The following is a 16682-nucleotide window of genomic DNA, read 5'->3' as shown; positions in this document are numbered from 1 at the left end:
TATTGTGAGGACTGTGATGGGTGGTGCCATGGTTTAGATTCACACATTCAAAATTCAAAATTCACTCACTCTTTGTTTCATTTTGAAGCATTGTCTTTGTGGTGTATATGCATCATTTTTTCAAATGCAAATTATCTTTTACTTAAGCTTTGTTCGTATCCTCCTGTAGTTCATTACATTTTAGCATCCTCTGTCACCTCACCCCCAACTTCAAAACTTATAGCATATTTCTTTTCCAAAGAAAATTAGTATAGAACCATAGTCGACGCATGGGTTTCAGAATCAGAATCAGAATTACTTTAATAATCCCCAGGGGGAAATTGCTTTTTGTTACACACAGCTTCAAAAGAATAAGAATAAGAAATCCAGGCTTAGAAAATCTTGCTTTTGTTTGTTGTGGTTTGGGCTGAAATGGGGCATATTGGTCTGCTGCAGCACCAGTGATGGGTGATGTTCACACACTGCCACCCTGTGGATAGTTTTTGGACAGTTACTATTTTTTTTATCAGCGATGGTATCCAGTATTAACTACAATACTGCATTGAGGCTAAGGAAAAAGTGATTCATTTGAGTTAAACAGAAATGTACATACCATCATAGACACTGTCTTTTAGATGAACAAACAAGAGTTCAAAATGGCCCACTATAAATACATACATGTAGTCTTTCTGTGTAATTCATTAAGTGGTGTCTGTTTAATCCAACAGGAACAATCAGACAAGATCACCAAACAAACGAACACATGCAGAGATGTGTTTGAAAATCCCCTAATAGACAGAAAGCATTTCCACTACCTGAGGACTGTGTGCTGAAAACTATGGGAAACTATCTTCTGTCATTTTCAATTTAAATGGAAGAGTTAACTTCATACCTTAAATTAAAACCAAGTTCTAGATCTTGTACACTTTTCATTTTCTAATGGCACTGTTTTAACAGCGAGGGTGTTTTAGATTCAAACCCATAAGTTTTGCTGTGCAGTAATTCAGATCCGTAGTTTCAACAGAATCTCAGAGCATGCCACGAGCTAGAAGAGCCGTCATTATGTGCAAACAGCAACTTTACTTTGTAAAAAAAAAAAAAAAAAAAGCGTGTTTATTTAAAGTATTAATTTATCAAATCGTAATCACAGTCAGCTTTCTGTGACGTAGTCACACGCAGGGAGGGTGGGAGGACGAAGGAAGGATTTCCTGTGTCGGTGGCGGAGGGATACCTTTCAGTCGTCGTAATGCGCCTCGTTGAATTCGAGGAGATTTCCCATTAGCGGCGGAATGATCTGAGCTAGCAGCTTCCCATACAATTCAGTGAGTAGTCAATGTGAGTCTGTAGCGAGGGGGAAAACATGGCGACTTCACAGCATGAGGGGCACGCGAACCAGCTCGATCTTCTTATCCGAGCCGGTAACGTATCTTTCTGTAATTCTAGACTCGACCCAGATCAAGCGTCACCGTTCGCACTCGTTTGTGGGCTCGACGCTGCGCCTCGGTCCGCTCAGCAGTGTGCTGAAGTAATGGAGGGCAATCAGGAAGTGATCACCTTGGTAGCAACCTGTATGCCGCTGCTACACGGCTCATCGAGCCCGGTTTAAGAGATGTAAACCTTCGGCGGGGTGGTCACACTGCACACAGGGACAGCTGTCTGCACGAAGCACGGCGTGCATGTATGAGCAGGGCTTTGTCACGGCAGTGTGCTTCTAAATAACGGTCCGCAGGTCGCCCCTGCACAACCAGGAAGTGCAAAGATGTTGTCTTTGCTACGTCTTTGCCACGCTGTCTGAGTCGGAAGGACGTGGGTTTATTTTTACCCCCAGTTCTGTGTCGCACCGTCACATATCCGCTCCGGTGCAGCTATGAGGGGCGCGTGTCCTGATGTTTGGCCGTGGCTGGCTTAATTTGTCTTTTTGGTGGGAATTATGTGCAGCCTTAAGTCATCGTTCCTGAATAACAGTCCGTGGACCTGAGCAGCAGTGAGCACGGTGTTGTGTTTTAGTGAACTGTAAGGTGACTTCCAGTGCCGGAGGCTTTAATACGGTGCTTCCCCGGTGTCCGTGGTGATGTTGTGCAGCCTCCGGCTGGAGCGTGGGCCTGCCTGGCTCACTTGCTTTCTTCCTGTTGGATGTTCCATGTGGGGCTTCATCCTGCGACCGCACGGAGGGTAGTTACCCGTGGTGTGCGGTTTCAGTCGCGTGTGAGCCGAGTCTGTTAGAGGGTGACTCGCTGTGAAAATACTGCGTCGTATCCGCTCTGATTATTCGATCATAACTAAGTATTTTTGTCCATTTTCGATGGCGGAAGCATTGTCTGTGAGGGGGCGGGTCGTGTCGTTGATCGACGTACCCGGTAGTCAAATAATGTGGACGCAGCTTTAGGGCGTTAGCGGTAGTCCAATCATGTTTAACCGGGGCGGGCTGCTATTTGAACAACGAGCCAATAGGGAGCGAGGCGGGTTTTGAGTGACAAGAGGATTTGTGAGCTTCTTCGAGGAGAACTGGAGGGAAAGGATGAGAACTGTAAACACGGAAGTGATCTAGGCCGGCACTACTTTTTGTCAGACTTGCTGCTATTCTTGGCGCCGTTATGTAGTGGTATAACTTAATATTAAGCGTTCATCCAACCAATAAAAATATCCCGATTGTATTATTATACAACCCACACATAATGCACATTGGTTCAAACACGGTCGATGTTTGTATTTTTTTAAATTTTTATTATTAAGTCATTTAGAATCCAAATCCTAAACTGACACTTGGGACAGACTTGAAGTGGCCACGGTGCCTGTAAGTAAGGTCTGACTTCACACACTAGCCCTGCAGGCTACCTGCTTTCAACGGCAGCTGCAGAAAAGAAAAGAAGAAAACAGCAGAGAGAGAAAAGTGCTGTAAAGGCAACCAGCAAGTGTTGGTTTGTGAGGAGAGCACTAAAGATAGCCTGGTTCAGATAGCCAAACATGGGCAGAGCAGGGTGTAACGGGATCTCCCATTTCCCACCAGTGATTGACACCAACAGCAGGTGCCCTGGGTCCCTTCCCAGGGTCCCAGATGGGGCATGTACCATTTCCCTCACAATGATCTGAATCCCACTGTTGATTTAAACAGCATTGTGTGTTTTTGTGCCTCGCCATATGTGAGATAGTGAATAACTACACTACATTTAGGGTTCCTCTACCTGACAGTTGTGAATTCTTTATAATAGAGGGCAGCTTAAGGTGGAGCTCAGAGTTTCAGCTTGCCCTCTCTGGACCTTTCATCATGTCACACTTCAGTATCCTGCTTCAGTATTAGCTGAGACATGGGCCAGCGGAGTGGTGTCGCGTCCTGGAACGGGGCATCAGTTGTTTGCGATGGGATTTAACTCATGTGTTAATTTTTCACTTCATTTGTACTTTTTGCTGATTGTGTGTTTCAGTGGAGGCGTCTGTCCACGGTACCAATGTCCACTGCTCTGACAAGACCTTTGAGGCTGCAGAAGCTCTGCTGCGCATGGATTCACCTTCCAGCCTCAGAGAAGACCGCAGCCCAGGTAACACACTAACCAAGTATCACAAGCATTTACACAATTTAGAGCAGATTACACTTGAAACTGATTATTGTAATGCAACATAATTGTATTCGTCTGCATCTGGTTGATGAATGACTCATTGAGTGCTCTCTAAAGAATTGTATTCTAGCTTAAATATGTCTTAAAGCTCCAAAATCTAGTTTTGAGGAGGCTTCACAGCAGTTACACAATATCCCCAGAGTTCTGAGCAACCTTCTGTTTATATTCACTTATAAACTTGAACTGTCATTAAAACGTCATAAGGCAGCTTCAAAGCTATTCTGTTTTCTTTTTCATTCCTCCGTCCAGAAGGTTTTATTCAGCCCTGCGTAGCGACACCAGACTTCCTTCATGCCGCCATGCGTCCCGACATGATTGCAGAGACAGAGGTGGAGATATCGACGGAGGAGTGCTGCGAGGAGGAGGAGGAGGAGATGGTCACCCTGCTGGAAGAGCCAGAGCCAGGCCATGAGCCTACCAGGAAAAGGAGAGGTAAACGGACAGCTTGTAGTTTGTGTATCTGTGAAGTGAGGAATGTGAAAACCCAGTATTTCAAAGCTGTGTTAAACACACAGAAATATTCAAATCTTTATTTCATGCAGTTTTAGACCCACAATCATCTCCATACTATGGAGTCTCAGAATTAAGTATTGGAAAATTAAGAATTAAGTTTTGGAAAAATGAAACCAAATGTTTCCAGTGGAATCCATGTGGCAGCTCAGCGATGAACAGACCTCAAACTTCAGAACTAAACCTGGAGATAAGTATAGGTGCTGAGTATATCTCAGAGTTTAGTGGAGGACTTACTGTTGGGTTTAAATCCAATTTCATAACACAGCTGTATTCAGTGTTGATCAGGGATCGAAGCACATCAATCAATCAATCAATCTTTATTTATATAGCGCCAATTCACAACAGCATTATCTCAAGACTCTTTCCATGAAGAGCAGGTCTAGACCAAACTCTTTAATTAAAGAGAGACCCAACGATTCAGGAATTCAACATTAAGGATTCAAGAATCCCCACATGAGCAGCATCAGATATTATATTAGGAAACAGTGGAGGAAGAACTACTCTTTAACAGGAAGAAACCTGGAACAGAACCAGGCTCAGAGGGGGGCGGCACATGATTAAATCTTGTTTGAAATGTTTCCTTTTATAGCTGGACGGAAGCCAAAGATGCATCAGTCAGCTGTGACCGAATCACCAGACCTTGGCATCAAGAAGAAACCAAGAGAAGGGAAAGGTACCCAACAGTTGTCATGTTAGTGACTGAATCATGAATCAGTTTATGTGTGAGGCACAGATGAAGGTGACTTACTGTTGAGCAGTGTAATAAATTAGCTTGATCTTCCAGCAGGGAGCACCACCTACCTGTGGGAGTTCCTGTTGGACCTCCTCCAGGACAAGAACACCTGTCCCAGGTACATCAAATGGACCCAGAGGGAGAAAGGCATCTTCAAACTGGTCGACTCGAAGGCCGTGTCCAAGCTGTGGGGCAAACACAAGAACAAGCCTGACATGAACTATGAGACCATGGGCCGGGCACTCCGGTGAGTGTGTGTGTCTGTGTGTGTGGGAGAGAGATGGAGATTTCGATTAGTTTTTTTCATGTTTGTGTTTTTGAGAAGCAGCATCATAACTCCTGATCTTTGTTCCTCAGATATTACTACCAGCGTGGTATTCTTGCCAAGGTAGAGGGCCAGCGGCTGGTTTACCAGTTCAAGGACATGCCCAAAAACATTGTCATCATTGACGACGACAAGGCAGACCTGCCCACCTCTGATGATCTGATCAGCTCAGAGACGGCTGTGTCCTACGAGCGTGTGCTACCCTCACCGGACATGATGCTGCAGGCCACTGAGCTGCCGTCCTCCAAGAAACCCAACATCTTGCGGGGTGGGAACAGGGCCAATGTGGTCCAGGCCTCTGTTGCCACGAGCAGCAAGACACTGGCGGGAGGTGGGGCAGCAGGAGTACCGAGGATAGTGACCGTTTCAACAGATGGAAGTCAGACCCAGCAGTCTCAAACGGCTATCATCCCCACCGCCACTGGGCCAAGGTTTGAGATGAGGGCCTTCACTTTTATACGACAGGGTGTCTCATCCAAGCATTGGCATCTTCTGACTCTGTGCTGTCTCACCTCTTGTCTACAGGACAGTGCGGGTGGCTATGCAGGTGCCCGTGGTCATGACGACATCACTAGGCCAGAAGATCTCCACTGTCGCTGTGCAGCAGGCAGCAGGAGCAACGGGGGCAGCCAGCCACACCACCCTCCTCAACACTTCGGCTATTGGTGGTGGTGCCGCAAATACAAACTCACAACAGAAGGTGGAGTCATTATCATTAACATTAGTGTTTCTACAGCAGCCGGGGCGCCCACATTCATAATGTACCAAAACGTTAGGGAACTTTTGAATGAACTGATCCATCTTTGCTGCTTGTATGTGGTATATAAGAGGTCTTAATGAAATGTTTTGAACTCTGCAGAACCGCTGGAAGGCTTGTAAGATCAACTAAGGAAATAGTTTACAAGTAATGCTCTTGGTGTCTAGTCTCATTCTTAACTTTGGGGCGGCTGTGGGTCGTCCCTCAAACAGAAGGTCGGGGGTTCAATCCCCATCCCCATGGGTCAACATGTTGTGTCCTTGGGCAAGACACTGAACCCCAACTTGCTCCTGAAGCAGCTTCAGTGTGTGAATGAGTATGAAAGAATAGAATTACATTCCTCCTGTATGAATGATGTGTGAATGAGGATGTGATGTAAAGTGCTTTGAGTAGTTGAAATAACTAGAAAGGTGCTGTACAAAATACAGACCATTTACCATTTGGACCATTTCTAAATGTGTGTGTGTGTGTGTGTGTGTTTTGGTAGGTTGTGATCCAGACCATCCCTACCATGGTCCCAGCCACCGCGGAGAATGGGGACAAGATCACTGTCCAGCTGGCCAAGATCATCACAATCCCAGCCCACCAGTTAGCTCAATGTCAGCTCCAGACATCCACGAGCTCAAACAAGGCCGGCGTCGGGAGCTCCCCGGCAGGCATCAGCCTCCTCGGGAGCCCCCTGACGGTCCGGGCCCTGGCACCTGTGACCGTCACCCCAGGAGCACAAGTGATGAGACTCACCATGCCGACACAGGTGCAACAACAGACTCTGGTGATGTCACAGCCGGGTAGCGGGGCAGGGGTCGTAACAGTATCAACAGCCAATCAGACGGTACAGCCACGGATCATAGGCGGCGTCATCAATGGCTCAGAGCTGGTGATGGGAGCAGCAACACCCAGAGGAGTCACAGCAGAGAAGCTGAAGGTGGCAGGAGTTAAGGTTCAAACTGTGCCAATGCCAGTCCAGCAGAACCCCGAGGTTGTCCAGAATGTCCAGTCAGAGGCTGTGGACACGGAAGTGGTTATCAAACTGGAAACACCCGACATAACGATAAAGTCAGAGGAGCCCGAGTGTTGAAATGCACACATCTGTCAATATTTCCTTCTCTGCCAGAGGTGGTCAGATTTTACATGTCTGAGCTCCTTTTTACTCCTGTAATAACCAGCAGCAGTCTGCCAGACTTTAAAGACTCCTCAAGGCCTACTTTTAGTCCTCATTGTGACTTCACATCTTCCCTCTTGCTCCCTAGAACTTTACTGAAATCCCTCAGAACCACACTGAAACCTCTGTCTTGTACGGGCCTCAAACTGTACTGCAACAAAGGAATCCACACAGACTTGGACTTTACTGGGAAGGCAAAGGGACCAACCTTGATCACTACAATCTTCAAAACGGATCTCAATCACTGACGCGAACTGGTAAAAAAGAAAGAATCTTGCATACACAAAAAAAGCTCTAACACTACAAAATGAGGCAAATAATTACAACTAACCAAAATGTGAAAGGCACCACGGGGGTGTAACGAAGCTTTCATAAAGACCATTTGTTTAGAAATGTTAAAACCAGCAACAACTTATATTTTTTTTACTTGCATCACTGTGCAGATGGAGTTTGACGTGAGAAATGGAGGGTGGAGCTTCTAACAAGGGACAGTATCGAACAGAAAATTGTCATGTATGTATCTATACAGTTTACGGAGCTGAAGTTAACAGAACAGCCTTAGATCTGAATTTTCATGTATTGTCTGAACAGTAAAATTTGTTTTGTGTTTTGATACCTTGTACCAAGCACAGTATTACTGGAACTAATATATTATTAGTTTTATTATTAGTTCTTCTGTCTACCAGGCTGTTAAACCTTGTATAGATTGAGTCTTACAACAGAAACTGCAACATGTTGTAGATCAGTGGCCAGGTTTGCTTGCAGTGTGTCCTCCAGCATCTAGAAAATCTCTAGGCTTGAATTTCAGACTTCTTCCAGTAAGGGATCTTGAATTTCTCAATTCTTCTGTTTTTTGGTTTGCTCTTTTTAGAACAGTCTGGCTGCATGGACATGCAAAGAAAGATGACTCTGAGCTGATGCATGCTGCCATGTCGAGAAAAAAATGAATCCAAATAGGAATGTATGAAAACACAGGTCTGTAAGAAATGGAGCAATTATTTTAATGATAAAAAGAAAGGCATTGAAAATCACCAGTTTGTGCAAAACGGCTGTGAGAAATATGAAACCAGTGTGGATTCAGGGTCACCAACTTCTAACTGAAAACAGAGGGGCAACTTGCCAGCATACTTTCAATTTCACTGCCGTATTAGCCCTGCCCCTATACTTCATTATGATTTTTTATCTAAAAGAGGGAAGGTGGAGAGAGACATTTGTGTTCAGACTGAACTGTTTGTATATTCAACATTTGAAGTATATTCTATTTTGCTGTACTCTTGTTTCAAAGTGTATTAGATTTTACTGAAATATAAAGACATTTGAAACCTGGCCATCGTCATTTCCCTTGTGGTTTCCCTGATTTATTTCTAGTTTTACATTGAAGCTTGGAGGTTACTTATAAACTCAAAACTGCTATTAATCTCATAAGTAAGGATAGCATTTATTTTTCCAATCTAGGCGCACTGTTAGACGAACCAGAAACAATACATTCCCGTCCATTAGAGTGGAGTGGATGCAGACAAATAAAACCAGAACTACTGTATCATTAGATAACACCTAACCGGACCCTTTAATTCCCAAATCACCAAGTAATTAGCAGACCTCTGAATAATGCACTTCAGAAGCACCAGCCAGTCATCAAATATAAACCTCACACAGAGCAAACCCCTTTGCTCTCAGTCTGTGCTACATTGGCAATTTTAGCTCTGGGTTCTCTGCGTCCTGAGTTTGTTCTGTCTTTGATTGCACATGGCATCTAATCTGCGTGCCTCCATGTTGGGTGAAGCCAACCAGGACGGAGCCTCGACTCCATCTCTTCACAGTGTCATCCCTGTGGCGTGCTAGTTCATTTCATCTCACTCTTTCTCTTTAAAGCTGAAGTCACAGACCAGAGAAAGATGGTCAGATGGATAGCTCAAGGATGGAAGCCTGTTTGGTCCAATCTGTTCCTCAGTGGGCAAATCCAAAACAGAGTCCACCCTCAGTGCGTCCTGGCTGTACCAGATGTAGTCCAGAGTGGTACAGCATTCCCCCGTTGGCCGAATCTTCCATGTGGTGTACTCCGGCTCAGTTAGACCGTCCTGGCTGAGTGTCTTATAGGCCGACTCCAAACCTAGAGGCGATGCCGTGAAGCGTCGGTACACCTCCTCAGTTGGGACCGCATTGAAATCGCCACATATGAGCAGAGGAATATCTGTGCTGGTGTCCCCCAGGGGCCCGCCAGTGTGTTTCTGGAGCAGATTCTGGAGGTGTCGCAGGAGGTCAGAGCCCTGGGCGCTGCGCAGCCACTCCCAGCCAGAACGAGCCTTCAGGTGTGTCACAGCGACGCACACGCATCTGCCCGTGCTCCTACAACGTAGCAATGTCACCAGGGCAACCTGTGGCCGAATGCCAGCATGTTAACAGTGTTTATAAGAAGCATTTTAAGTGTTGTGTGTGGCTGTAAAGAGATTCTACTCACCTGATTGGTTGGAATCCTCATGGCAGAAAGCCTTAACTTCATGCTATCCAGCACCTCGTACCGCACCTGATCAAAGAACAGCGCACAGCCATCAGGACCATTGTTGCCCTCCACACCCAGGCACGGAGACCAGGGTTTAGGGCAAAAGCTGCTGCTGTAACCGAGGCCTGCCAGAACCGGCTGGAAGGTGTCATAGTAGTGGTCCACTTCCTGCAGACACAGTATATGAGGTCGGTAGGTGAGGATCTCCTCTAAGATGAGGTACTTTCTGTGGGACCAGCTGAGGGCCTCTGGGGGACACTGGACAAAACCATCAAGCCCCTCGCCGAGAGCTGGAGGACAGGAGAAAGAGGGAGACATTCACTGGTGCATCTTTACCAGACATGAAAATCAATGGAAGATAATGGAGAGAAGAAAGACATTTGTTATATTGGTTCACAATCTGAAAGCTAAATGTATCACCACTACATCACTAACTAACTTTTTTTATGACTGAAGTGTGAGGTGTGTCGTCAGAGCGTGATGTGACTGTAGACTGCTGTCGGCCTGAAACCTAGAAGCTACCTTGGGCCAGTATGTTCCATTGCATCACCCTGATGGGGCTGCTGGGGACGCCGTCTCCATCACGGAGGTGAGTGAACTTCCTGTGTAAGCGAGGTGGTCGCTCCCTGAGGGCCTCCTCACACTGTCGGAGCAGCTCCATTGGATCGGGGGGGCCCCTCTGCTCCTGCAAGGCCGACATGACATTTTCCATTTAGTTCACCTCAGGACGTACATTAGTACACTACACAGGATCTGATGAGGCACTGGTTCAACTGAACCCTGAACTGGGAGAAGAAGAGCGGGAGTCACCTGGCAGAAAGCTGGATTCAGGCTTGTGACGGCAGGCTGGTGGGGGTCCAGATGAGATGGAGGGAGGGGGAGGGCAGAGCTGTTGCTGAGAGTCAGGGCGCTGTGCAGCCGGCTTGCCCCTCCGCCCATTGGACACACTGTGTAGGAAAAAGAAAAACATTTCAAATTCCAATGCCGTCTCTGTGGATTCTTCCAGTTCCAACATACTGTTGCAATAGATGCTTGTTTTAGATATCTTCTCTAGTGAACGTGTTTGAGAGGCAGCTGGACTGTGACTGACCCGTGCCCTCGTCACCACATATACGTGTACACAGTGTTCTCATGTCTCTGTGACTGAATGGAGAAGCAGGTCGGCTCAACATCAACCCACTCTCAGGACACCCATACCACTAATACGACCTAAAAGAAGTCTGCTGTTTCCCAGCGACTGTCACCAACACTAACTTGAAGATCAATTGGTCTTAATTTATATAATGCTAATTCATAACAAGACACTTTTCATTAGAGCAGGTCAAGACCAAACTAATGAAGACAGACCCAGCCAGTCACTGACTCAGACTGAAGGATTCAAGAATCCCCACACGAGGTGACAATGGAAAGGAAAAATTCAAGGTTGTGATTGTTTGCTTTGCATCCAGTCGTATCTCCACCGCTGTGGTTCTGTGGTCCCTGACAGTTTAAACCTGGAGTGACTGAACACTGACTCTTCTTAACCTATCCTGCAGATACGTGTTATTTAGCTTATTTTGAGTTGTGTTTCTGTCCACTTGATAAATGTGGTTTAAGGTTTAAGTTTACACGGGTCATTCCCTGCTGCCTGTTGATAATGATAATGTCTCTCACACACACACACACACCGACACACACACAGAGGTAGGTGCCATCTGTTCTTCTGGTCTGGCCCTCTGTGAGTATTTAACATGGCAGCTGTTTGTTTGTGAGACCTTTGAGCTGCAGTAGGTCAGACCAAAGTGTGTCAGACTGAGTTTTGCAGACAATAAAAGAGAATATTAAATGTACTTGAGCCATTTCAAACTAGATTGTTTGAACATGAGGCCTCCAGCTGTTCTGATTGTCAACAAAAACAACACAAATGTTTTTGTAATCTAGATTTCTGCAACCAATTAAATTCCAGCCAGGGCGTTAGTCATTTTTCAGAACAGAGCAATGCACGCACTTCACTGTAATCGTAAGCTACCAGGTCTTTGCAGTGTGCGTTCTGCCAATCTGAAAAACATGTTTTGTATGTTAACATGCACAGATCTGAGACAGACCTCTGTTCTATCAACCTGACTAACTTCTCCTGGACTATAAAAGGAGAAGTCAGAGCCCGTTTGACCCCGGATGTTTCTGTGTGTATGAGCGATAAGGGGACCTGACTGATGAGAGTCAGCTACCAGTTCTCTCCACATGTAAAACACACCTGAGGCAGGTCAACAGACCCTTAACACTTTATTGTTAATGATAATGTGGGTGCATGCTTATCCACAAACATGAAGCAGCAGCGAGACTGAATACGGTGATTAGAACCACATCTGATCTTTGACACAGTTAAAGTGACACCTGTCATGTAGATACTGTACAGATCATCTACAGTAAAACAAAGGATAGTTGCCTCTTACCTACAGTCTCCATCACTGTCCACAGCACACAGAATTGTCCTAAATGCCTCCTTCTGACACTACAGTAAAACTGGTAAAAGAGCCTGTATGCTACTGTCAACTGATTTCAGCTCCCTGGCTCCTCTGGAAGTGTTTTCACTGCAACAGGAGAGAGCAACAGATGCGTTTGTCTCTGTGTGAACACTAAAATCAGACTTCTCACGTCGCCCCACTGCCTATAAAGCCTCGGGGAGAGAGGGGCAGATTAGGAAGTACAGACGTCATCAGGCCATATGGAGTATTACAGGTCGTGTGCTGGTGAGGGAGAGAAGATACACTGTGCTCTCTCTCTCTCTCTCTCTCTCTGAGAGCGTGTGAGTGTGTATGCAATAATAACTTCCTCAGTGTTCATGTTGTAACAGCACCCAGATCACTAATCAGGATTTCTCGTCACTGATGTTACACCAGTGCTCGGTATTATTTTCCGTGTACCACATTGTATTTTTCCAAGCTGAAACATAATTAGATTTTGAGCTGGAATGAAAATGGTTTTTACTTGGCAACTATCAGCACAGGTGAAGTCTAGATCAGAGTGTGCACTGAAGCCATCAGTAAGCAACATGCTTGTGCGTATGTGTTGAATAAGAATGTGAAGGTGGTGTTTAGGTCTGGATGGACATTCTGCAGATACCTGTGTGAAACATCCACCTGCTCCTCTTAGAATATAAACAGCACCCATTCCTGCTGCACAACCATGTACTGTGATCCACGTCATTCTGCCTCCTCTTAATCCCACAGAATGGAGTCAAGGAGTGAATGTTTTCATTTTCCACTGCGTTGGTTTGACGTCAGTGTTGCAGCATCGAGGCGAGCAGAAAGAGTCCTGCTGTGTGTGACTGATGACACAGTTATTACAACACATTTACTGTCACAACACTGAGACACAGAAACAGACTGTTTCTGCAGTGTGCAGTGTCTGTAAGCAGCAGGAACAAAGCGCCTCATACAAGAACCACAAGTTGTGTCATATTCTGTATACAGAACAATTGATTGGAGGGAAGTGTGGGGGGGCATCTGTTGAGACAGACATCCAATAGAATATCTACAAACCCCAGAGTTGAGTCCAGGAAAGAGTCTCCTATGTCAGTTGGTGCATAAACTAAGTGAACCCCCACAGACACATTCTGGTCTCACAACAACACCAATCAGAGTGAACCGAACTCTGATGTAAAGAGGCCTATTTAGAACCCAACAAGGAAGAAACTAAAAGACAAAGTAGCCAAGAGTGTTCTCAAGCCCTAAACAGAGATTATGAGCTGGCTGAGTGTTGCTCTACTGTCACAGATAGAAAGCAAAGACAGACCCGTTGCTCAGTGACCACAAACTGAACACAGAAGGACCAAAATATTTGACCATCCAAATATTTGGACAAACTGTATTTTGATTCTTCTGCGAGGACTCTGGCTTCCAAAGACATGCAGGTCAGGTTCATTGGTGAACTCTAAATTGCCCGTAGGTGTGAGTGTGAGCGGGAATGGTTGTCTGTCTGTATGTGTTGGCTGGCAACCAGTCCAGGTTGTACCCTGCCTCTGGCCCCAAAGTCAGCTGGGACCCCCCCCACAACCCTTAAGGATAAGCAGTGTAGACAATTGATGGATGGATGGATGGATGTATTTTGATAGCCAATAAATACAGTTGAACTGGAACTGAGAGGGAGAGAGAGGGAGAGAGAGGGAGAGAGAATGTGTACGAGTGCGTCACTTTATCCTTTAGTGGCATATTGACATTTCCACATTGAAGGGCAGTTGCCTCATTACATGTGTGTGCACATGTATGAGAGCGCATACACGCATGTGTGTCATGTCTAAACTACTTCACTACTTTTGAATTTTTCCATACAAATAAGAAAAACATTTTTGTTCACTGTAAATTATGCAGTTATATGAAGTTCTAAATATATCAATGTTTTCAGGTGAGATCTTAAGCTCACGGCATTTACTGAGTAGTTGCCCCATATCAAACTTTGATAGACACCCTGGAGCCAATCAGAATCCAGTATTCAATTAGACTGATAGAACTGTTTTTGAATAAAGGTCAGCAGAAGCTCTGTTAGGCTGAACTGAGACACAGCATGCTTTAGGTTAAATGTTAACCTGCTGATGATTAGCAGGTCTAGAGTTTACCATGGTCAACATCCTAGTTAGCATGTTAATGTGCTAAGATTAGCTAATTAGCAGTAAACACAATGTCCAGCTGAGGCTGGTGAGCATGAGGTGCTCAGGTGTTTGCTGATAATAGCATAAAGTGTTGGGCAAAATAAATCTGGCATGATGATGGTGCTAGCTGAAAGGGGTCACCAATATCACTGAAATCCTTCTAAAAAGAAAGATGACATCTGTATCAAGTTTTATGGCCATAAACCTGATAGTTGATGACATATGTCAGTCTATACTTCAAAGTTCAAGTGGGGTGGGAAAGGAAGGGTGTGAAGGGAGATTGACGTTCCACTGATACCAGGGGGATTACAGTAGAACAGGGAAGGGCTGAAGGTCTTAGGGGTGTACCTCGGCTCAGTTGCCTGGGTCAGCAAGAACTGGGAGGGAGTTCTATCCACCAAGTTGGTGAAGTGGAGGTGGATTCTCTCTCAGGTGATAATCAACAATTTAGTGGCATCATCACTGTGGCACAAGTTGGCTGTTCTAAATCCACCTGCTGGCCTGTTGGAGAGGATACAGAGGATACTGATGGACTTCTTCTGGCCAGTGACCAGTGGTATTAGACTGGACCGACAGCCTTTTCTTTTGAAACGAGGGGCTGTGGATATGTTGCCTTTCTTTGGCACAGTGCTATATATATAGGAGGAGCCTATCTTCCACAACCCTCTCATTCAGCTTGGTAACATCTTCTCAGGGAGTGACGGGTAAAGTCTCTTGAGACTTTTGGACAGGCTGAGGGGAAAGGTGCTGGACACACTGCACACTGGAGCAGCTGGACTCACTGCTATACCTCCAAGGAATAAGGCAGGTCCTGAAAAGTTGTCTGAATGGGAAGAACAAGGTCCAAGCCATCAACACATACGCCCTACCAGTCATCAGATAACCCACTAGTATAAAAAGCTGGCCAAAGGAGGAGATAGTGGCCACTGATATCAAGACGAGGAAGCTCCTCGCGATGCATGGAGGATTTCATCCCGAGTCCAGCACCCTGAGACTGTGCACTAAGCAGAGCGAGGGAGGCCGAGGGCTGGTGAGCATCAGAGCCACTGTCCAGGCCAAAACAATATATCAAGAAATCAGCACATCAAGAAATCCTACCGGTGGCTGGAAAAGACTGAACAGACAGCACAGAAGCACTAATAATGGCAGCACAAGAGCAGGCACAGCATGCATGCAGGAGCAGCATACATGGGACGCCATAACAAAGTGGCTGGCATAGCCACCTCCCAAAGTGGTAGAGAATGACTGAGCCAAGATCTTGTGGAACTTCCTGATCCAGACTAACAAAATGGTGATGGCTAACCAACCTGACATCGGACTGATTGATAGACAACAGAAGAAGGCAGTGGTCCCGAGTGACAGCAACATCAGGAAGAAGGAACATGAGAAGCTCGAAAAATACCAAGGGCTGAAAGAAGAGCTGGAAAAGATGTGAGGAGTCACAGGAACAGCTAAGATACTGAGCAGAACCCTCAAACTCCCATTTTGCATTTTGACATTTGAAACAGGGCACTTCATAGTCGCTTTGCACTCTGCTTGACTACATAAAGTCACTGTATGTGTGTGTGTGTATATATATATATATATATATACACACACACACACACACACACACACACACACACACATATACACACACACTTTTTAAATTATATTTTAATACTGTGCTGAAATTCATTCTGTATACACTTGTTGCATACCTGAATGACAATAAAGTCTGTCTAAGTCAAAAGTACTTCTGACAAAGTGTGTGTAAAGGGTGAAAAGTGTATTTTTCACTTAAGATAAGGGTACCTCTGATAGTACTCCTCACTCACAGTAAACTCTTTGTTCTGTGGTCTTCTGGGTCTGAAAGGATGATGATACATTTATGAGAAGTGATGATATGTCGCTGTAACAGCATTCAGAAACCTACAGGTTTGTGTCTGTGTCAGAAGACTTTACTCTTCATTACTTAAGTCAATGTAAAGACGGGCTCACGGTCCAATGAAAAATGTCAGTTTTTCACAGCCAATAATTAAGCTGTTTTGTTCTCAAGTAATATGCAAAATATAAAACACAAAGAGGATTTTAGCTTGAATAGTTCAGCGATCAACACCAAAACATACTGATGACCCACTGTGATTGTGTTATGGCATCCATCACACACAGACATAATACAGATATACTGTAATAGAGCTACATACCTAAAGTAAGTCACAGCCCTGTTTCAGATATGTTCAGAGATCACATGGCACAAAGTACTTGACAGCAGAGTTTTCGTCACGCTTATCTGAACATTCACCTTCTTGCCTACTGGCCCCCTCTCGCCCACTTGTTTTCCACCTGTTCTCACAGTATGTGACACAGCAGATGTAGGGAATGTACCTTTCGAACAACACGTGCCGCCTGGTTGTGTTCACAGGGAAGTGGGAGGCTGCTTCACCCTCTAGCTTCAGAGCAAGGTCACAGTATGGAGCAGCCTAACTCCCT

At 45.4% G+C, this 16682-nt stretch overlaps 2 protein-coding genes across 8 annotated transcripts in view; one reads left to right on the top strand and one right to left on the bottom strand.

Annotated features, from left to right (window-relative positions):
• Window positions 1–8419, top strand: part of elf2b (E74-like factor 2b (ets domain transcription factor)) — a 21710-nt gene extending 13291 nt beyond the window's left edge. The window contains exons 4-12 of one of the 7 annotated variants that reach the window (XR_011585989.1): window positions 3402–3515; window positions 3843–4025; window positions 4696–4779; window positions 4891–5086; window positions 5197–5595; window positions 5690–5864; window positions 6409–7340; window positions 7527–7596; window positions 7955–8419. Coding sequence is in view for 4 of the 7 variants with exons in the window: in XM_070855317.1 (XP_070711418.1) it covers window positions 1340–1397; window positions 3402–3515; window positions 3843–4025; window positions 4696–4779; window positions 4891–5086; window positions 5197–5595; window positions 5690–5864; window positions 6409–6999 (1800 nt within the window). In the remaining 3 variants the exon portion in view is untranslated. Of the gene's footprint in view, window positions 1–904; window positions 1398–3401; window positions 3516–3842; window positions 4026–4695; window positions 4780–4890; window positions 5087–5196; window positions 5596–5689; window positions 5865–6408 lie in introns of those variants that run through there. The other 6 variants (XR_011585988.1, XR_011585987.1, XM_070855323.1 and 3 more) reach the window with 6 other exon arrangements.
• Window positions 8406–16495, bottom strand: noctb (nocturnin b). The gene is made up of 5 exons (XM_070855334.1): window positions 16397–16495; window positions 10394–10530; window positions 10106–10268; window positions 9542–9873; window positions 8406–9458 (listed from the first exon to the last, which is right to left on the bottom strand). The coding sequence occupies exons 2-5, from the start codon at window positions 10520–10522 to the stop codon at window positions 8937–8939; spliced, it is 1146 nt and encodes a 381-aa protein (XP_070711435.1). The 5' UTR covers window positions 10523–10530; window positions 16397–16495; the 3' UTR covers window positions 8406–8936.
• Between the last annotated feature and the right edge of the window lie 187 nt (window positions 16496–16682).

The sequence above is a fragment of the Pempheris klunzingeri genome, chromosome 3 (assembly GCF_042242105.1).
Source record: "Pempheris klunzingeri isolate RE-2024b chromosome 3, fPemKlu1.hap1, whole genome shotgun sequence".
NCBI classification, from domain to species: domain Eukaryota; kingdom Metazoa; phylum Chordata; class Actinopteri; order Acropomatiformes; family Pempheridae; genus Pempheris; species Pempheris klunzingeri.
Note: the sequence above shows the minus strand (reverse complement) of the source record. Positions and strands in the feature narration are given on the sequence as shown.

Coding starts and splice junctions, on each gene's coding strand:
- noctb (XM_070855334.1), bottom strand. CDS start 10,522: ATGGGCGGAGGGGCAAGCCGGCTGCACAGCGCCCTGACTCTCAGCAAC. Junction 10,269..10,393: donor TGAATCCAGCTTTCTGCCAG/GTGACTCCCGCT, acceptor TCGGCCTTGCAG/GAGCAGAGGGGCCCCCCCGA. Junction 9,459..9,541: donor TGAGGATTCCAACCAATCAG/GTGAGTAGAATC, acceptor ATTCGGCCACAG/GTTGCCCTGGTGACATTGCT.